This window comes from the organism of the source record quoted next, unplaced genomic scaffold (assembly GCF_019419815.1).
Source record: "Pyrus x bretschneideri cultivar Hongxiangsu unplaced genomic scaffold, Pyrus_bretschneideri_v1 Contig1, whole genome shotgun sequence".
NCBI lineage: Eukaryota > Viridiplantae > Streptophyta > Magnoliopsida > Rosales > Rosaceae > Pyrus > Pyrus x bretschneideri.
Window position 1 is genome coordinate 15,170,647 of NW_025999390.1, and position 20,640 is coordinate 15,191,286.

A 20,640-nucleotide genomic window follows, 5' to 3' on the forward strand; every position below is an offset into this window, starting at 1 on the left:
ACATTGAAGATAAACTGCTAACAGTCTAATTATCCTTCGGAAACCAACACAAATCTTGTTCCTATTGATATTGGTCTGGTAAACTCTAGGCAAAATGCGAGACTGCGAAGTTTCAACGAAAAGCAAAGGCCATCCAAAAACAATCTTGGACAACAGAAAAAACCTTCTCTCTTTTAACAGACTCAGTGACAGGCAAAAATGCATGCCAGACATCAATGTAAAAGTATACATCCGCAAATGGATGCGATGCATGAATTTATTCAGCTCAACGTTTATTTGTGACAACTCAGTATAATTTTCATCTCGGAAGAAATCTCAGAGAACCTCTCTAGAAGAATTCCTCTCAGATAATAAAGCACACAATAATTCAAAAGGTACTGAGTAACAAGCCATACATGAATTATCAGGCAATTCCTCACAAATTGAATAAAAATCCGCTTTAAGAGCACTTGACGATGTGACCTCCCATCTGCCAACGCATGAACAAATCAGTTCAACAAAAGGCTTAAAAGAGATTAGCAAGAGGAGGAACAAACGAGTAAATTTGCAATAAATCCCACAACAGTAACTCTTTGGGACAATACCATAAGTTTCACAATTCGACCTAGTGACTGCCTATTCGATCTGCTTCATGCTTGTCTGATGATTCTGCAGAATCTTCAGTTTTTATTGTCTCATCCGCCTCGAGTGTCTTGCCATCTGTTGGTACTAAGCTAGGTATCCCATCCTTTATCTATCGAGTAATCAATACAATAAGGAACTACATTAGACGTCAGCTATACAGGCAAAAAACATATGGAGAAGATGGAATTTTACACAATGTCAATCATCCACGTTCAGCTTAATACAACCTCAGCTATAGAGGCAAAAACATATAGAGAAGACGAAAATTTTGACAATCATTCATGTTCTCGCCCTTCCACACTGAACTCCCGAATCGCTATAACTAACTTTCATCTCTGTTGGATCAGTAGGTCTCACACTCAGTCAAGTTAAAACCATAAACACTCATCAGTAAAATCTTAGCTCGAGCCTATCTTCGCGCACCTCCGAGGCCAACACAAAACCTCAATAATATACAAAGGCCATCACAAATTGTCATACAGATAATGGGCTAAATCTTATTTTTCACTAATTTCTAATGTTGCATAATTTGACCTCACACCAAATATACAGCCTTTATACGAGCTGCCCAGAAATTAAAATTCAGAGAAAATTGAATTAATTGCGGCATATGAATTTAGGATTGGAATTTGAAACTCACAGGAAAGGAGACACCAATTGCATCACTAATTAGGGAATTTGTTTGCTCGCAAAACCTACAACAACAAAAAAAAAAAAAAAAAAAAACCCAAAAACAAATTAATTTAACCAGTGATGCAATTACCAAATAAAATTAAACAAATAAATCATCAGAGATTAAAAATAATTAAATGTTAAAGAACAGAACCTTAGAGGTTGCTTAGAAAGTGGGCAGACGAGTATGTCAGCTAGGGTTTTGCTGAGTCCAGACCCAGCATCCTTAAGAAGCTTTATGCTTCCTCTCACCATTTCATTTCTCTCTCTAACTTTATGTTTGGGGTCTCTCTCTCCACCGTTTTATGAAATTGAAAGTGCACAATTACTCAGAACGCGGCGTGTTGGTCTAATAAAATAAATCTCGTAGCCTTTGAGAAAAGTAAATTGTAGCAATGATCTCTTAACTTTAACTTAATTAGAGTAATGATTTTTTAATTAAAAATTCATTATCATTGATCCCTCAACTCATCAAAACATGCATGTATGGTTCCTCAACTAAAAATCTATTACCAGGTCACTCAACTTTAATTCAACGCTGCGTTTTGGTCTAATAAAATAAATCTCGTTGCCTCCAAGGAAAGTAAATTGTAGCAATAATCCTTTAACTTTAACTTAATTAGAGTAATGGTCTCTGAATTAAAAATTCATTACCATTGGTCCCTCAACTCATCAAAACATGCATGTATAGTCCCTCAACTAAAATTTCATCACCAGGTCACTCAACTTTAATTCAACTAGAGGAATGGTCCCTCAACTTTAAATCAATTAGAGTAATGATCTCTTAACCTTAATCCAATTGTAGCAACAGTCATTCCAACATAACTCGTTTTGACAAAATTCTGACAAGTTGATGAAAATGACCATAGCTACACGTTTTGATGAGTTAAGGGATCTTAATTATACTAATGATCATTTCAATATAACTTATTTTGACAAAATTTTAACGAAATTGATGAAAATGATTATAACTATACATTTTGATAAATTAAAGGATCAATGATAATAAATTTTTAGTTGAAAAACTATTGCTGCAATTTGATTAAAATTGAGGAGCATTGTTAGAATTTACTCAAGGGAAAGGAGCCGTTCTACGGGGAGGGGGAGCTGCTGCACTTCAACTAAAGAGAGGATCTCAATGTGCGTTAATGGCGAAAACCAACTGGACTTCGAATTCGAAACTATTCGTTTGGTACGATATCTCGACTGAATGGCAAGGGTTTGCACCCGAGAACTCTTTCGATTCCGGAGGTCCATTTTCTCACACCTCGCTTCCAACCCATCAAAATTCAATCTTTCCTTACCATCCTCCCCATTTTCCTCCTCTTCGTTCGAACCCTCTGTCAACCGCCACATATTTTCGCTTCTCGATTCGTGTCAGAGCTTGATCCAGATCACCCAACTCCACGCCCATTTGATCACCCGGGGCCTTTTCGATTCGTTTTGGGCCCGGAAGTTGCTCAATAGCTATTACTATTTCGGCGATTTCGATTATACGATATGGGTTTTCGGTTACATTGATTCTCCTGGTAGATTTTGCGTTAATACAGTTATTAAGGCGTACTCACTGAGTTCGGCGCCGGGCCGAGCTTTGGTGGTGTATTTGGAATGGCTGAGGAATGGGTTTGTTCCCAACAGCTATACTTTCGTACCGGTTTTCGGGTCGTGTGCGAAAATGGGTTGTGCTGAATCTGGGAGAACATGCCATGGCAGGTTGTGAAGTATGGGGTGGACTCTGTGCTGCATGTGCAGAACTCAGTAATTCATATGTATTGTCGTTGTGGGGAATTAGAGCTTGCCAGGAAGGTGTTTGATGAAATGCCTGAGAGGGACTTGGTGTCTTGGAATGCAATTGTTGATGGGAATGCTAGAATTGGTGATATTGAGGTTGCACGTAGGTTGTTTGATGAAATGCCTGAGAGAAATGTGGTTTCTTGGAATGTTATGCTTGGTGGGTACTGGAAGGGAGGGAAGCCAGAGTGTGCATTGAAGTTGTTTAGGAAAATGGTGGGCATGGGATTGAAGGGGAACGAAACTACCATGGTGAATATGCTTGCGGCTTGTGGTCGGTCTGCTAGACTAAATGAAGGAAGGTCAGTTCATGGATGTCTAATTAGGACATTCTTGGAGTGGAATATATTTCTCAACACAGCTTTGATCGATATGTATTGTAAATGTGAAAGGGTGCAAGTGGCACGTTTGGCATTTGAGAGCACGGCATATAGGAATCTGGTTTGTTGGAATGCAATGATTTTGGGGCATTGCATTCATGGAAATCCTGAAGATGGATTTAACCTATATAGAGAAATGGTGGGTAGAACAAAGTCAAGAGATGGAGAAACAATCCATGAGAAGGAGAGTTCGAAACCAGATGAAGATCGGGAAGGAATTATCCCAGATGAAGTAACTTTTATAGGTGTTCTTTGTGCCTGTGCCCGCTCTGGATTGGTAAGAGAAGCCAGAGTTTACTTCAGCCAAATGATCAATGTCTTCCAAGTAAAGCCCAATTTTGCACACTATTGGTGCATGGCTAATGCTTTTGCTAGTGTGGGGCTTAGACAAGAGGCAGAGGGAATAATTAGGAACATGCCAGAGGTTGCTGTGGACTTGCCACCAGAATCCTTGGTATGGGCTAGTCTGCTTGGATCATGTCGTTTCCAAGGCGATGTGAAGTTGGGAGAAATTGCAAAGTCTCTCATTGAAAAGGAACCTCAGAACATTGCTTACTATCGGTTGCTGCTGAATGTCTATGCCGTGTCAGGTCAATGGGAGAATGTTACTCAGGTAAAAAAGATGATGAAAGAAATGAAGTTCAGAAGAATCCCCGGATGCAATCTTGTGGACTTGAATGAAATTGTTCATGAGCTCAGAGTTGGAAGACATTATCAAGTTGACCTTTTAGATTCCTGACTTCTAACAGCAATGACTCTATACACACGAACTGAAAGTTGGCATAAAGTTCTGAACATGCCAGAAAATGAAGATGGTTAATGCTCGGAATGTCGCGAGCCAAAGCAGCCATGATCCTTTCTGTTTCGACTGAATTTCATGGATTATTTAACAAGGAAATGAGATTACTAAATTCTGTATTTGTGATCAAAGCGTTTGCTTTCATAAAAGGTTTTGGCAATTCTTCGTTTGGGTATCATTGGGTTGTACCTTATTTTAGTAACAAAGACAAAAGCAGCTTTCCAATCTCAAAGAGTACGGGCTTATTTGGGAAGTATCTTTAAATGACTGAAAACTCTTTTGAAGAAAATGTTTTTGAAATCAATTTTTTGTAAAAATGCAAGTGAATAATTGGAAAAGCACTTGAAATGCTAGTGCTTCTTGTAGGAAGCACTTCAAGTGCTTCTTGTAGGAAGCACTTCAAGTGCTTTTTGAATCCAAAAATATTTTTTTCTAAAAATGCTCTAAGTCATTTGAAAGGACTCCTCAAACAAGTCCTACATCTCATAAGAATTTGAATTTTCGTTAGTTGAATGCCCACGCTATCATTGCTATGCGGTCCTATGTCAGAAGGCTGCCAAATTTTTTGCCGCTCCGAAGGCCCGGAAATCTAATCAGTTGAATACATTTGGGAATGACTCGAGCAATTGCCCCTCCAAGTAACCGGGAGAGCGGACGCAACACACTAGTTTCTTCATCCAATTCTCATTCTTTGGCCTTAATCAACCAACCTCTCTTAGAAGGTGCGATATTGTTTTCTTCTTTCTTTGCCTCGCATTTGTCATCCTTTTTTATGCCTCCCCTTCCCTAACATGTTCTCTCCACATCTCAACCACAAAAAGTGAACTAAAAACTAAAAACGAAGAGGTCGTTCAGTGAGCCCAAATCAAATCTTTGTGAACACTGTGTCCTTCGGAACAAGGATCCGAAAATTCACAAAAATTCATGAGCAGCACAACAGTTGCGATCAAATGAATATCCCCATTAAGCTAGAAAGAACACAACTAAGACACACACACCAAGCTTGATTCAAACCACAGAAACAACTTAATGGAAGTAGAAGATTGTAATTCAGATAGAGTAAAACTGACAGTGGCATTGACACAGTAAGAACAACCACCAACACCAGAATCCAACTTTTATCTACAATTCAAGGACTTCACGACTCCGATAAAGCACGTAAAAACACAGAATAATAAAGAAGTCGGCAGATAAACTAAAATACATAATAGGTATGCCAGCTCTTTAAGTTCCCACTAAAGAGACATCACCGAGAACTTCATTCAAACGCCCACTGGTTCTCACGACGAACTTCCTCCTCTTCCTCCGTGGTGAAGTCGTTCTTGATGTTGAAGGTCTTTCTGATCTCTTCCGGAGTCTTACCCTTGATCATGTCTGCAACCGTCTGGCAAGTCAGGTCCAAAAGGGTCTTGATGTTCAGGTAGTTTGCAGCCTGTCAGTGTCAATACCAATATCACCATATATTAGAAAAACATAATTAATGTCAGTTTCGACAATCAGCCACCCACAGAAAGAATGAAAACAACCATATCAAATTACTCTAGTTTCTGCAAATGATCACGCAATACATTCATAACCTAATTAAACCGACAATAGTATTAGCTGTACTTCTTTCCTCATGTTTTGTTCCCTACTTAGTCTATTAGGGTGTGTTTGTTTGGCTTCACTAGCCTTCAATGGACTAAACTGGACTACTCATTAGTGCAGTCCTTGTGTTTGTTACATAGTGGGACTATGTTTAATGGGATTGATAAGGACTTGTGTTCACTTACTTTCTCACTGAAGGGTCGTAGCGAGACCCCCCAAATACCATGGGACTGCTAAGACCCTCGCTGCGTTCTTCTTCTTCGCGTCGCATCCTTCTCTACTCTCTTCTTCGCGTTGCGTCCTACACTCACCAAACTCTGGCAAGATCACACCACCAGTCCAAACCACCACCAATCTTCTCTCTCTCTCTCTCTCCCTCCTCACCTTGAGCCCAGAATCATAAATGAGACCTTAGATTCGACCTTCAATCGGATAACCCACGAGCTCCAACAATTTGCAAAGAAGATGCCATTTTTTCCATATTGATATTTTTAATAGAAAAGAAATTAAAATATAATAATAATAATTATTATTATTATAATATACTGTTAGTCTAGCTTCTTAGTCCGACACTGCACCAAACGCTTCACTAAGTTAGTCCAGCTTAGTCTAGTCTAAGTTAGTCCAGCTTAGTCCCTGAAGCTAGTCCAATCCGAGATGGTCCAGTGCAACAAACACACCCTTAGGGTCATAGCCAATAATAGTCTTTTGGTTGCTGTACCATTCCAAATTGCCTATTTTCTCTAGGGATTCAAGTTATTGTACTTCCGCAGAGGACTAAAAAAAATTCCTGCAAAGAAGTGGTTGCTTCTCTCATAAGAAAAGAGTCCGTATCACCACCAAAGTGGACAATGACATTGCATACGAAACTAGTTAATCTTCCACAAACTAACACAGCACCGATGTTGCAGAAGGATTCACCTTCTCAAATAAGCAAACTTAATCTCAACTTGAACAAGAAAGCAAGACACGTAAACGAAAGGCAAACATATCGCTCTTTATCTCAACGTCAAACATAAGCAAAACACAAATTTAAGTATAAACGGAACAGGCACAGTAATTAGATATCAAGATGAGCCATCAGTAACGAAACAACAAAATCAACCAATTTAAATTCACAGAAACCTATAAATACCCCTAAATCATACCAAACCATCATGGAAAATCCCTAAACCAGTAACCCTAGGCCCTAAAACAACACAATTGACCCCAATCCCCAAATCAAAAACCCTAACCCAACCGAATCCCCAAATTCTGAAACCCTAGAATCAAACCAAGCAATCGCGAACAAGAATTAAACCAAAATTCAAGGTTAAATTAGGGTTTTAACATACCAGAATGAGGTCAAAGAGCGTAACTTGGTCAACCTTGACGAATTCCTGATCCCAGGCCTTGAGATCGTCCTCGGAGATCTTCTCGTCGGGCTTAGCGGCGTCGACGTGCTTCTTGCAGTACTCGATGACCTTGGCCAAAATCTTGCTGGTGACATTGGGCAGAGGAATGCCGTTGTCTGCGCAATCGTCCTCGATCATGTGCTTGATGGTCTGCGACTCCAGCGCCACCGCCTCCTCGACCTCGAACGACTCGCCGTCCGAGCTCTTGAGGGTGATCTTCTTCGACGACGACGACATGGTTGGTGACGGTGATGACGATGGCCTCGAAACGACGCCGCTTTAAAAACTCGAAGTGGTTAGAGAGAGAGATTTGGTTTCTGGTTGTAGTGAGAGAATTTGATTTCGCACGGGAAAGAATAATAAAAACGAGGCGTGGAGGGGTGAGAGTGAGAGGTATGTTACGCAATTTATATGGAAACCAATTTTTTTCAGGGCGACATATACTTTACAAAATATGCTTCAAATATATAGTCCATGTCAAAATTACCCAAAAAAAAACACAAAGAAGGGTAATAGGAAGTTGAACAAAATAAGGCTTATTCTATTAACATCTCATATATTGTTGGTTAAACCCCACATTTACTTTTTCAATTAAAATTTATCTTAATACACCCCACATACTTTCTCATAATACTCTTGCATCCCGCATTCTCATACACCTATAGCATGTTTATCAAACGGGAATGGAGTGAAAAGAAACGGAATCGCATTTCTTCCGAAGCATTCCAGCGTTTACTAACATTTAGAGAATGGAAAAGTAAGTAGGGCCCACAAAAAATCTGGAATCGGATTCCCCAAAATGGAGGAATCGAACTCCTTAGATGTGTGTGGTATTTGAATTCCGGATGAGGGAGTGAATGGGAGTACATTTTTTCTACCTATTATGCCCTCTTGATATTTTTAAACTTTCAAGTTTGCACACAACAAACCCACTATTTATATTCCGATTCCAGAACATTTAAGTAAACAACTTCAACAGGAATCCGATTCTGACTTCTTCTCATTCCAACTCCTCCTCAATTCAATTCCTCCTATTTTCATTACGGTTATGTAAACACGCCACTAATATTTTCCACATACACCCCACATTTTCTATACATTCCACATTCTTCAAATCTTCAATTTCAATTTTTATAAATTAAATTGACTTAGGATTAAAACCTTAACCTTCTCTAAAAAGAGAAGTCTACAATCCGGTCTGTTGAGCTTGAGTTTCATTGGGTCATCATAGCCAATCTCCTTTTCTTTATCTCGTAAGTCTTTTGATAACAAAAAATGATTTCTGTTAAAAATGGCAACTGAGATGAACCTAACAGAGCAAAAGTAAACCCCAGAAGATGAATAAAAATGGAAAAGGCATTGCTGGGTTGGCCTCCTATGAAATTGGGTAGTATAGAAAGTAAAAGCAATCTTAAATAATTACCGATGTCATTGAATAATTAAAACAATGACAGATATGAAATTTTACCTCATGTGAAGCTTCCGAAATATTGATATTGTGTTCCATTTGTTAAATTTTTTTCCTCAATCAACGTGTTTATAGTTTCTATAGTTAGAATATTATTCAACAATGGAGTGGAGGGTAATAGGGGTTTTGATAGTTGAAAAAGATAAGTAATACATTAAAAGTAATATGGGGTGTATTTAGAAATTTCTTATCTCTACTAATTAATGAAACCCTTTTTGTCAACCAAAAGAGGGTGAAAAGACAAATTAGTCTTTTATCATACAAAAAAAAATGATGGGCAATAATGTAATTTCACAGGTCCAAATTTTACTATTTTTTTATTGAAACCTCACCCACGGGTGATGTTAAAATACATCCAATATTATATAAAAAAATAAAAATAAAAGCCTAAAACAAAAACCTCTCACCCCCCCCCCGGCTCACGTTCTCTCGCTTCCTCTCTCACCTTCTCATTTTCTAAAAAAAAATGTGTTCATACATACAAAGTGTGTAAGCAAATGCTAGTTTTCTTTAAACCTTATAAGGTTGAAATTGTCATTATATAGTAGGTTACATAAGTCACTTAATATTACATTTGAATGTGGGGTGCATTGAATCTTTTGTGGGATGCTAATAAAAAAAACCCAAAATAATTGAGCACACAAAGAAATAGATAGGAAGTGATATATGTTAGGTTTGAATCAAATTTCTAGGCCTAGCTTCAATCCCACATAAGAAAGATAAGAAAAAAAATTCTTGAAATTGCTATCACACAAATTGTTTATTTGTTGCACATCGAAAGGAGTTATTCTCCAGTCTCGACCGATTTCTAAAGGAGGCTACAATTACTATATAAGTCAAAACTCGACTCATTAACATTTGTTGGATCAACTTTATTATCTTTAATTTTAATATTTATAATTATAATAGTTCAATTTCTTTTAACGATCAACTAATCAGCGTTGTGATCTAATTATAACTGGCTCATTTGCTTAACTCAAATTCTTATTCTTTAGAAAATCTTTATGTCAAAACAATTACTAGAGATAAGCTTAAAGAGACTACAATGAGAAGTGGTGCAATATAATAAACCAGAAGTGGGGACGCCTAATGCATGTATGCCATGCATAAAATGATGAAGAAAAGGAATTCGGATCCTCGCCAGATCCCTTTGTGAGGATTACGGGAATTCTTTAATCTTGTTTGTTCATCGTATATTGTGTAGTCAGAAATTATTTTAAATATTTTTATTTAAAATTAAACACAAACATTACTTGATAAAAACTGACCGTATAATATATGATGAACGAACACAATTCACAAATTCTCAAGACATTCGTCAAAAGAATCCAGAAAGGGTCTTGTTGGGAAGAAAGGCGTTTCTCGTGCTACAAAATTGAGCTCAATTATTTGAGTTGTGCAATACAACTGCTTTTTGTGCAATCATAGGGCCTAGGTGCCTTCGTGCCAAAGGAAAAGCAGGCCTTGGTTGTGACTACAATGTCCTGTAGTATTCAACGCTTCAGATTTTAGTATTTAAATTCAACCATTTAGTTTGGAGAAATTCAAGATTTTGTTGCGGCAAGTGATCATTTACTACAGTGATAGAAAGGAGTTGAGTTATTACATAACAGCGTGGGTTTGAATCTCATCAGTGGTTAATCTAATATCTAATTTAATAAAATTTATTGTTTGACAAAAAAATAAAACAAAAGCTTCGTTGCATTTTAGAAAAATGTTGGGCTTACTTTCCGCAAAAGGTCGATACCTATAACGCATTAGGTTAGTATTATTAATCTCTTCCTTTACAGCCATGAAGAGATAGTGAGTAGTGAGATACAATTTACACAAGGAAGAACGTTCTCTTGGGTCAAGTTTGACTTCCATCCACTAAACCAAGAGTAGTGTTTGGGTGTAATCGTTTCACTATTTTCTTCTTATCACATAATAAGAGAGTAGAATTGCAAACCGGTTATGCTTAAAATTTTGCCACAAGTGAGAGTAATTATGTTTTTTTTTTTTTTTTGAAACTTTGACAAAAAGTTTCCGATACTGTTTACTTTAACGAAAAATCATATTTTTACACTAAAAAGTTAATCATGGTACTGTTCATTTTACCCTTTATCCTTAAAACTCAAAGTTTTCAAGCCAATTTTCATTAGTTTTCCTTTTTTTTTTTGTATGACTTAGCAATGAAAGTCATTGTATCAAGACTCAATAGTATTATAAGTATCAATTTTTTATGTCAATTTAAGTCGTAGAGTTTTATTTAATAGCTTTGGTTTCATTAAAAAAAAAAAACTAATGAAAAGTTCAAAAAAACTTTAGTTTTAAAGAAAAAAGACAAATAAATGTGTAGTGAATATTACCAGAGAAAGGTAAAAATGTGGTTTTTCGTTAAAAGTGAACAGTACCATGAGTGTTTCATTAAAACTCTTAAAAAAAAAAGGGTAAATAACAAAAAACTACTTGAACTATTGGTCTCACGATACTATCATACATCATCTTTTAAAATTGACAACGGCATACCTCATTTTACGAATTTGGTCCAATGTCAAACCTTCATCAGTTTTTCTGTTAATTTCTCTGTTAAGTGCTGACGTGACTTGAGACGGAACCCATTTCCTAGCCAAGTGGATAAAAATATTAATTAAATATATAATAAAATAAAAATAATTTATTTTAATATTTTTATTTTAAAATGTGGGACCCACCCCTAAAATTATCTCCATTTTTACTTCCTGATCCGTTCCAACCTTCTTTATTGCCTCTCTCTCTTCTCTCTCTGGGCATCTGCATCCCAAAATCCCAGAACCCCCTCCTTTTTATTCATCTGCAATTCTCCACGCAGCCCCCAACACCCACCTTTTCCTGTCCCCTACCTTTGTCCCTCTTTCTGTTCCAGAACCCCCTCCCTTTCGAAGATCTTCAAACCAAACCCTAACCCTAACCCTAATTCCCCAATTTCAAACAGAAAACCCCAATTCCCCCCAAACTCAATCCTCTAAACTCACCTAAGAATCAAAATACATGTGGGACCCACCCCTACAATTATCTCCCTTTCTCCTTTTTTCTTCCTCTTCCTGATCCGAATCCATCTCTCACCCACCTCCTCTGCACCAAATCCTCCTCCTTCAAGCCACCAAACCCTTCCTCACTCGTCCCCCTAACCTTCCTCCACCACCCACTCTCTCCTCTCTCTCTCTGGGCAACGACAATCTACAATTTAAAACTTAAAAAAAAAAGTAAGGCCGAAGCCGGAGGGCGAGGGAGAAGGGGTCTTAGGGTTTCGGTGGAGGAGCTAGACGATGAGGATGAAGAAGAGGAGCCACGTGTGGAGTTTTGGGACAAGGAACCGGAGGGCTAGAGGTTGAGCTATGCTCTAGAATTGTAGAGGATGATGGCAGCCCGGTCGTAGACGCGGGTAGCATCCTCGATAGTGGTGAAGGTCCCCAGCCACTTGCGAGTGTGTTTACGCGGCTCGCGGAGCTCAGCTACCCATTTGCCCCAGCTCCGCTGACACACGCCGCAGTACCTGAACTTCTTGTTGTCAGGGCCTCCTTTGCCGCTGCCAAAAAAAAAAAAAATCTAGGTTTTTTTTTGTCCAAATTTTTTTAAATAAAACGGTGAAGAATGGATGAAGGAAGAAGGTGAAAAATGGAGGTGAAGAATGGATGAAGGTGAGGGTGAAGAATAAAGGCGTAGGTGAAGGTGAGAGAGATAGGAGAGAGAGAGAGAGAAAGAGAAAGAGAGAGAGAGAGAGAGAGAGAGAGAGAGGGAACGGATGGAGAAAGGGAAGAAATGGAGGGTTGGAACGGATCAGGAAGAAAAAGAGGAGAAAGGGAGAGAATTATAGGGGATGGGTCCCACATGTTTTAAAATAAAAATATTAAAATAATTTATTTTTAATTTATTAATATTTTTATCCACTTGGTCGGGAAATAGGTCCCGTCTCAAGTCAGGTCAACATTTAACAGAAAAATTAACAGACAAACTGACGGAGGTCTGACATTGGACCAAATTCGTAAGATGAGGTATGACATTGTCAATTTTAAAAGATGAGGTATGATAGTGTCGTAAGACCAATAGTTGAGGTAGTTTTATGTAATTTACCTAAAAAAAAAATTATAAACAGAAATTAAATGATTCCATTCCTTTTGAATTAGTATAACATTTTCAAGTGGTCTTTATCCTCATATTTGATTGCCAGACAGTGGAGGAGCAAATGCTGGATGAACTCAATTTCAGTCTAAGTATTTATATGGCACAAATACATCTACCATCGTGGCGTTCCTTTTCAATAAAATAAAGATATGTGTAAGTTTTTATCCGCATGGTGTTATTTGGAAGGGGATGTAATGGTACATTTGTACTTGTAAAAATTATTATAAGTATCAAACACTTATCAATCAGATCACTTAAGTCTCAAGTAACTTATTATATAAGTAACTTGGCATTCGAATGATCTTGCACCCCCAATGTGGAAATAATAATAGTCTTAAATATGATTAACCAATTACGTAATCCTATTTGGTTTGACTTATTATTGTATGACATAACATATATGATGGTGATTATGAATATCTCTCAATCAAGCCTATATAAAAATTGTTAATAACAAGCTTGATTGAGAGATATCCTAGCAACTATGTAAAAATTGTCACTGCTCTCATAATACACACCCCACTTCAATGCTAAACCCTATTCTCTAGTCAGAGCATTTAGATTGTAGAGAGTAAAAGACAATTCATAATTCTTCACCACCAACCTCTTCTTCGTATTCTAAAGATAAGTTCTTCTCTATTTTACATTGATTTGATTATATTATATTCGTGATTCTAATGTCATATTTTTATCCGCACAACGCTATTTCATAGGTAAGGAACGTCATGATACATGTATAATTATGTCATATAAAAACAGGCCATGTAAACCGCAAAATGTATTGACACACTGACCCACATAAACCTACTTGTGTCCTGCCAAAAGATAGTACCAAATAAAGGCAACTAGCTACGAGTCTCATCTAGCCTCTCCCCACACACGCCTGCAATACAGTTTCTGATGAAAATGAAATGGGTGGAGTTGTTGTGATACTTGGGTCCACTAAGGACCAGTTTGGGATTACCATGCTTTTTTAAAAAACTACTTTTGTTATGTTTTAAAAATAATCAGTTGTAAAATAAAGTTGATGAGCGTTTGGTTAATTGAATTTTAAAAGTATTGTGAGTAGGAAAAGCAACGCAAAAGCGTTTGGTAAAATTTAATGTAAAAGTGATATAATCGTATTAAATGACAAATGTACATAATTGTAGGAGTGGGGGCGACAACAGTGATGGTAATGGTGGTGGTGGTGGATGCGGTGGAGGTGATGGTGGTGCTAATAGTGGGATGTGTTGGTTGGGGTGGAAAGGTAACAATGGTGGTAGGGCAGTGGCGGTTGCGGTTATGGTGGTGTCGGCGGTGGCGGCAATGATAGTGGTAATGTTAGTTGTGGTTGTGGTGGTAATGGTGGCTGTTGCGGTAATGGTGGTGACAATGATGGTAGTGATGACAATAGTGGAGATTGTGGTTATGATGGTGGTAGTGATAAATGTCAGTATTTGTAGTGGTAAGTGGTAACGTTTACTCTATTCTCTAAGGGATATAATGTGTATGAAAGGCTAAACAATGTCATTTAAAAAAATTAATGAAGGTATTACAACAATTGAAAAATATTATTAAAGACCCAACTCTGTTTTTTATTAAAGCAGCTTTTAAAAGCAACCTACATGCTGCTTTTAAAAGCTGTTGTCTGGAAACCATTGCTTTTAAAATAAGCACGATATTTTACTTTTAGCAAACACATTTTTAATGCTTAACTTTAAAGTTAAGCAGTTTTTAGTGAAAAAAAAATATATATATATACACACACACACATACCAAACGGGGCCTAACAACCTGCAAATGTACACTTCATCTCCTTGCTGCTTTAAGCAACCACACACATGATGCATGCATGGTGGATCCATCAAACCCCAATTGCTAAAACATAGAAAAAGCTACTTTATATATGAAAGAAGGAAAATAAAACAATCATCATATAGAACACTACTTTCCAACGGCAAAAAAGTATCTATGATACAGAATGTGCTGAGTCAGAAAATTTAATTTTTTTTTTAAAAATGTGCTGAGTCAGAAAATTTAATTTTTTTAAAAAAAAAAAAAGGAGGAAAAGCTAATTTACATATGGGAAAATTAATGAGGCATAAGCTCCCAAAATTAGCTTCCTGTAACCTAGCAACTAGCCATTACCTCTGCGTATGGCTTTCGAAGTAGATGAATCTCGAAAAGACGGAACGGTGCTTTCCTCATCATTCAGGTTTCCATGTACTGTGAGGTTGGGGGGCTTATTTTTGTCTTCTCGGCACCTGCAAGTTGGTTTATATCAAACAATTTGCATATCGGTTTAGGATTAGTGATCGGCCTTATGTTAGAGACTGCATACTGTGGTATACACAAGTTTGAAGCATATGGGGCACTTACCATAATGAACCCCACGTATTTCGACTTCTCGCCATTCTTGGACAAGGGCACAGCAGCAACACATGAAATGTGAAAGGAAGTCATCAATAAAGCCGCCCTGCCAAAGAACGGAGGTTTATCACGGTAAATGTTGGTTCCTCATGTTGGATTATGACATATTAGAATGTGGAGCTATCGAACCAAAGTCACATCTATCACAGTAAAACGATCATGTTGTTTGGTTCATGTGCTTGGTAATGCATTTTCTATATATAACACGAAACACGACAGAGGAGAATTACAGTGCATTCATCTCATGTCTCAATATACCAGAACCTACGAGATCAAACCATGCAGTCGCGAAGATACTATGATTTTACTTCAAGCGAGGAAAATGGGAAAGGAATTACCGAGATATTCAACGTCTTGCGAAGTTTCCTTCTAATGCAGCAGGTATAGCAACAGCATGACAATACTAGCGAATAAGCCATCAATTCATTACATGCTTCTGCTGAAGCTGATAATCATCAAAAAGAATTTATGAGTTTCCGACAGTATAAGAAAGGGCATGCATAGAATGTCAATATTGCCACGGCCAAAAAGAAACGCACCATTGCAACTTAATTTAACCATAGAAAGTGAGGAAATAATGTGAAACATGGGGCATATCTAGAAGTAACGGAACAGTCTATGTATGCACTTGACGAGCCATAAAAATACTCCCAAAATAAAATCAACTGAACATTCAAAATCACTGTCCACCACAAAAATAATGCTATCACAAGTCAATCACCTTAAACTCTGTACTGTGAAAGTACAAGACTTGAAACAAATGCCAAAGAGCATTCAGATACAGCCTCATCAAATAGGCTGTCAATCTTTCTAATGTGTAACTGCAACCAGCCCATCGTTGTTAGCTTGATATAGATTAGCCTGTACGCACATTATCTAACTTTCGGGACATGGTGGCAGTCTGAATTACGTTAAGAGCTTTGAACTAAGCGGTTTTGGGTTCAAAGTCTCTCATCCCCCATCACTCAGTTATATTTTAACTGACAGTGAGGCAGAATGGGGCTACACACCTATGTTTTCTGTCTGCCACTCCACATGCATAATGGGGATGCATGTGAGCGGGTGCAAGCTTGATATACATTATTTACCCATTCCTAAGCTTTTGAGGATACATTAAAAGTATAACATATAAAAACGGATTAACCAGGCTTAGATAATCCGGAGAAAACTTACAAATAGGCCTGTTAGTTGCCACAGAAGCAATTTTTGAAAACGTCCCACAAGGATAGAAGAATGTCTTTATACCTGCAAAGAAAATAATCGCCAAAACCTTAGCATGCACAGCACAATTTTCCCTTTAATCACTTGGTATAGGGGATGATGTAACTCTTCTGTGTCTAATGATTGTAATGTTTGACCACCCCAACCTTGATTATATGACATTTATATGAAAGCAATATTATACATATCACAGAACTTAATTTGTGATGCACCCTAGACTCATGAAAAAAACCATATCCGAAATAAAAATCATCTTAACACGTGCATTGCATGTGCATGAGTGGATGGAGTGAGAGAATATTGAAGCTTGAGTTAACTGGTGTTATTATAAGCAGAGGCAATGGGTTTTGGAAGATTACACTCAGCCCAGCAGGATAAGCCAACAGGACCAATTTGTAATCAACTCCGAACAACCCCATTTTTTAGTCATGTTAATTGAAATTGACATGTCTAAACTACTAATAAAACTATAGTAATATTGAGACTAACAAATATTCTTAAATAAAACTGTAGCCCTAATTTTTTGACATTTCCTTCCTGTTTGGATTGAATGGTACTATTTGATTATAAAATATTAGACCTATCCCTTGCCTTCATTACCTGGGGCAAGTTTCAAGAACAGACGCACAGTATGAGATACACGACAAGAAGAAAAAAAGGAGCAGAATCTTACTGCTAGATCTCGTCAAGCATACAGAAGCATGTGGAGCATGAAAGCTAAAGTAAAGGCACCCTAATCCATTATAACATTTTGATTATCAATTCCAGTCACCAGACTAAAAGAATAAAGAACTTACACAGAAATGGTTCTGAGCAACATCCAAGTAGATCAGTATTCCATTCTTCATGCCGGTGTGAACCTCTAGTTGACAACAAATCATGTCCAGAAGAAACCGAAGACGTGCTTCTGCATATACAAATCGTCACATCAGATATGCAAAAGACCCCAAGAAGTACAGCGATGTGAGCTGCACACAGACATGGGAAAATCAGAATCCCTTGCATAATGACATGTATATCTCTGCTCATCAGACATATCTGACTGACGGAGATCAATCAATGTTGAGAAGCTCCAAGTATGAAACTAGCCTATGCATCACCATTGTTACATTCACCAATTGCAACACTAAATTTTAAATGGCGCTATAACTACATAGAATTACAGATGTACAAAACATACAGAAAACTAACCTTGAAGTTTTGCGAGATTCACTTTTTTGATAGCTTTCATTAGATGAATGATCTTTCTCATTATTGGCATCTGACTGACTCCGCTCTACTTTCTTACTACTTTTTTCGGGGGAAGAATTTGCAGCTACGGTTTCTGTCACTTCCAGTAAACGCTGAATTACTTCACATTGATCCACATCATAAGTAGCTTGCGACCGTTGTAGTTCAAGTTGAAGCTTTTCATTTTCCTTTTGGAGTGCCTCATTAAAAGCTAAGTTCGGATAGGAGCAAGAAAGTGTTTTCTTCAGTACTACAGTGTCATGTTTTGAGGGGTCTGGTTTAAGGATCACGTCCTGTACCTTTCTGTCCTCATCGTCCAACGTGTATTCACGTTGATCCATTTCAATGTCTTCCAATCTCTCCTGTAGTGAAGAGCAGAATGAATGAACTTAAATCCTGTTAAACCGTTAATAGAAAGGCAGGAACAGCTAAGTACAATCTTAGGCAATTAATTTAGTCTACTTTTACATATGGGCCAATATGCAGATTACGGTAAATCTGGAGGCAAAGCAAAGTTAAATGGAGTTTACGTGCTTGTTAATGAAGAAAGATAATGGTAATTGTATTTCATAATTACAAATTCTTAAGACTTTAGTTTAAAGTATAGATTCGATAATCCTATATGTGGTTCAGAGCCCAATCCTTGTCATTTTATATATCACTGAAAAACAAAAGTAAGTCTTAGTAAATAAAATAAATCATTAACAATGAAAAACTTCATATAAACTACTTCCGTTTGCTTAATTCCTAAAGATGGCTTACCTAAAGATGAATAAATTAGACTTCCGACAATTAGAACCTTTTCTTGCATAACAATTACAGGAGAAATTTAACGAAGGTTAGATGCCGCGTAATCACCAAAACAAGGACAATCAAACTATAATATCCAATTTCAAGGAAGATCACAAATTCCTCTTGCGACACACACTCATCAATTAGACCACAAAGCAAACGAAGAACCGTAATTATAATAATAATTACCAAACCAATAACAATAACATGAAAAACGAAAAAAAAACAAACAAACAAACAATAATCCGAAAAGTTCAATACCCTGACTCGAGCGTTGTCCACGAGAGTAATCAGAGGCACAAGCTTCAAGTATCTATCAATTTCGTTCTGAGCCTTTCTGAACTGGTACACAATGTTCCATCCCATTGCAAGCAAATACAGATAGCTCCGGTCTTGGCAGCTATTGACCAAAATGTAAGACCTCCTCAGAGCTTCCTCGAGCTGCTCCAGAGGCTCCCTTGTCTCCGGATACCTCTTAAGCTCCGAGATCTTCAGCTGCTCCAACAAGTTCCCGATCAGCTTCAAATGCTGTGCAAATTGCCTGCAATTCTTCTTGTGCATTCGCGCCGTGTTTGCCGCCTTGACTATCAGTCCAATCAACCTCACAGCGTCTAGGCCCGTCAACTGAGCCACATTTGCAATTTCTCCCAAGTGATCCCACGACGCCATTTTCGCCTCTCCGAAAGCACTAAACCTCGACTTTTCAGCTTTTTTGTAAACACTTCACTGGATCACAGATACAGATCTCATTCACTATAATCACTTCAGTTTGACATTAAACAAAAACATGAACCAAATTCAAGTTCTAAAGCAGCAATTGCTCTGAAAAATTGCCCAAAAATTGAAAATCTCGGCGAAATTTGCAGGATTTTCAGCTACGGAATCGCATTGTGATTGAGATCTTCAGGTTTCGGAGCAATTGAGTGCGCATTTCAACTGCAGAAAAAAAAAGACGCAAAAAATCAGATAATGAAATCTCCAATTTTTGCATTTACGCTTATTGACTCGCTTTTTCAACGCTCAAATAAACAAAAGCGACCAAAAATATTAAATAAAAAATTATATAAAAAAACTGCAAAGGAATATAAATGTATCGCCGTCAACTCACTGTTCTTCGCCGCCGTTCTTCAGCTTCCGGTCGGTTTTTCTTTACTAATTTTCAAAAAGAGAAAAGCACTGCAGCAAAAGCTTTAAAGCTATTCAATCAGATAAATAAGATAAAAAATGGAAAATGCAAATGAGAGCGAGGACGGAGGCGATGAGCGTTTGCTTCACCTTGTCTCTGCAAACAGGTGGGGGTGTAATTTTGAGCAACTTTGAGGGCTTTTTCTTCGCGTATTTATTGCATGAAACGGAAAAGAAACGTCAAAAATCTGCGACGAGGAGAAAGGGGCATTCGGATATTGGGCGTTGCAGGCATTGCTTTGCGGGAACGAGCTTCTTCTTCTGTTTCTTCTTTCTTCTCCCCTCCTCTCTCTCTCTCCTCTCTCTCTCCTCTGGTTCTGTGTGGATTTTGGAAGGTTTTGGGCAGAGAGATAAATAGATAGATAGAAAGAGAGCTCTGATGGAAAACTCCCACTCACGCACTCTCTCTCTCTCTCTCACTGCTTCGGTGTTATTTGTGCGTGCATTGTTTGAGCAAAGCAAACACACACTCTCTCTCTCCTCTCTCTTCTCTCCATCCCAATCGCACACGCCACGCCAGAAGAGGCTGAAGAGCTAGGATTTAGTGGCGCCGGTGTTGAAAGACGAATTTGTCCATACTCCGCAATCGATTTTACGAAGCTGCCAAGTGTCAACGACCTCGTCCTAGTGTAACGCCGCGGTTCGCCTGGTGGCGGTTAAATACTTGCGCCAAATTTCCTTTGGAGTTTTTTCTTTCTTTTTTTGTCAAAAAATACAAACGTTAGATTAGCGTGTTGGGTTGAACTCACGCCGAGTTTCTGTTTTTAGACCAACTAGATGATATTCAAATTGAGAAAAAAATTAAGATAATAAATACGAAAGAAAATTTGATCAATTAAATGATATTCACATGAAAGTTACACCAAACGTAGAAAATTTGATCTCTATTTACTCATGGAAGTTTAATGATAATTTCACATTGGATTACAAAGTTCATACAAT

At 37.7% G+C, this 20,640-nt stretch overlaps 5 protein-coding genes, 1 long non-coding RNA gene and 1 other non-coding gene across 10 annotated transcripts; 2 read left to right on the plus strand and 5 right to left on the minus strand.

Moving 5' to 3' along the window:
- Window positions 1–212: 212 nt before the first annotated feature.
- LOC103953450 (UPF0434 protein Mmwyl1_2153) lies at window positions 213–1,618 on the minus strand. Of its 2 annotated transcripts, none has more exons than XM_048588511.1 (4): window positions 1,451–1,618; window positions 1,265–1,319; window positions 605–733; window positions 213–469 (listed from the first exon to the last, which is right to left on the minus strand). In XM_048588511.1, the coding sequence occupies exons 1-3, from the start codon at window positions 1,549–1,551 to the stop codon at window positions 605–607; spliced, it is 285 nt and encodes a 94-aa protein (XP_048444468.1). In that variant the 5' UTR covers window positions 1,552–1,618; the 3' UTR covers window positions 213–469. The 2 variants fall into 2 exon arrangements, with proteins under 2 accessions (XP_048444468.1, XP_009363458.2); XM_009365183.2 differs by having other exon boundaries at window positions 585–733; window positions 1,451–1,614.
- Window positions 1,619–2,348: 730 nt separating this feature from the next.
- Window positions 2,349–4,431, plus strand: LOC103953451 (pentatricopeptide repeat-containing protein At3g51320). The gene is given in 2 exon segments (XM_009365184.3): window positions 2,349–3,008; window positions 3,011–4,431. Coding segments are annotated over 2 exon segments (1,698 nt in total). The 5' UTR covers window positions 2,349–2,506; the 3' UTR covers window positions 4,207–4,431.
- Window positions 4,432–5,269: 838 nt separating this feature from the next.
- LOC103953452 (SKP1-like protein 1A) lies at window positions 5,270–7,570 on the minus strand. Its single transcript, XM_048588525.1, has 2 exons — window positions 7,188–7,570; window positions 5,270–5,698 (listed from the first exon to the last, which is right to left on the minus strand). Exons 1-2 carry the CDS (start codon window positions 7,482–7,484, stop codon window positions 5,525–5,527), a joined length of 471 nt encoding a protein of 156 aa, XP_048444482.1. The 5' UTR covers window positions 7,485–7,570; the 3' UTR covers window positions 5,270–5,524.
- Window positions 7,571–8,389: 819 nt separating this feature from the next.
- Window positions 8,390–8,483, minus strand: LOC125480250. Its single transcript, XR_007260633.1, has one exon. It is a non-coding gene; the product is annotated as a small nucleolar RNA Z107/R87 (small nucleolar RNA).
- Window positions 8,484–11,048: 2,565 nt separating this feature from the next.
- On the minus strand, window positions 11,049–13,151 carry LOC125479328. The gene is made up of 2 exons (XR_007259929.1): window positions 11,409–13,151; window positions 11,049–11,319 (listed from the first exon to the last, which is right to left on the minus strand). It is a non-coding gene; the product is annotated as an uncharacterized LOC125479328 (long non-coding RNA).
- A 618-nt stretch (window positions 13,152–13,769) lies between these two features.
- Window positions 13,770–14,316, plus strand: LOC125475761. Its single transcript, XM_048581045.1, has 2 exons — window positions 13,770–13,810; window positions 14,010–14,316. Exons 1-2 carry the CDS (start codon window positions 13,770–13,772, stop codon window positions 14,314–14,316), a joined length of 348 nt encoding a protein of 115 aa, XP_048437002.1.
- Window positions 14,317–14,759: 443 nt separating this feature from the next.
- Window positions 14,760–20,221, minus strand: LOC103953453 (protein MID1-COMPLEMENTING ACTIVITY 1). Of its 3 annotated transcripts, none has more exons than XM_048588534.1 (9): window positions 19,789–20,221; window positions 19,622–19,689; window positions 18,775–19,449; window positions 17,683–18,083; window positions 17,289–17,398; window positions 16,444–16,515; window positions 15,609–15,715; window positions 15,220–15,316; window positions 14,760–15,104 (listed from the first exon to the last, which is right to left on the minus strand). In XM_048588534.1, the coding sequence occupies exons 3-9, from the start codon at window positions 19,180–19,182 to the stop codon at window positions 15,052–15,054; spliced, it is 1,248 nt and encodes a 415-aa protein (XP_048444491.1). In that variant the 5' UTR covers window positions 19,183–19,449; window positions 19,622–19,689; window positions 19,789–20,221; the 3' UTR covers window positions 14,760–15,051. The 3 variants fall into 3 exon arrangements, with proteins under 3 accessions (XP_048444491.1, XP_048444495.1, XP_048444498.1); XM_048588538.1 differs by having other exon boundaries at window positions 19,622–19,701; XM_048588541.1 differs by having other exon boundaries at window positions 19,622–19,709.
- Window positions 20,222–20,640: the final 419 nt, after the last annotated feature.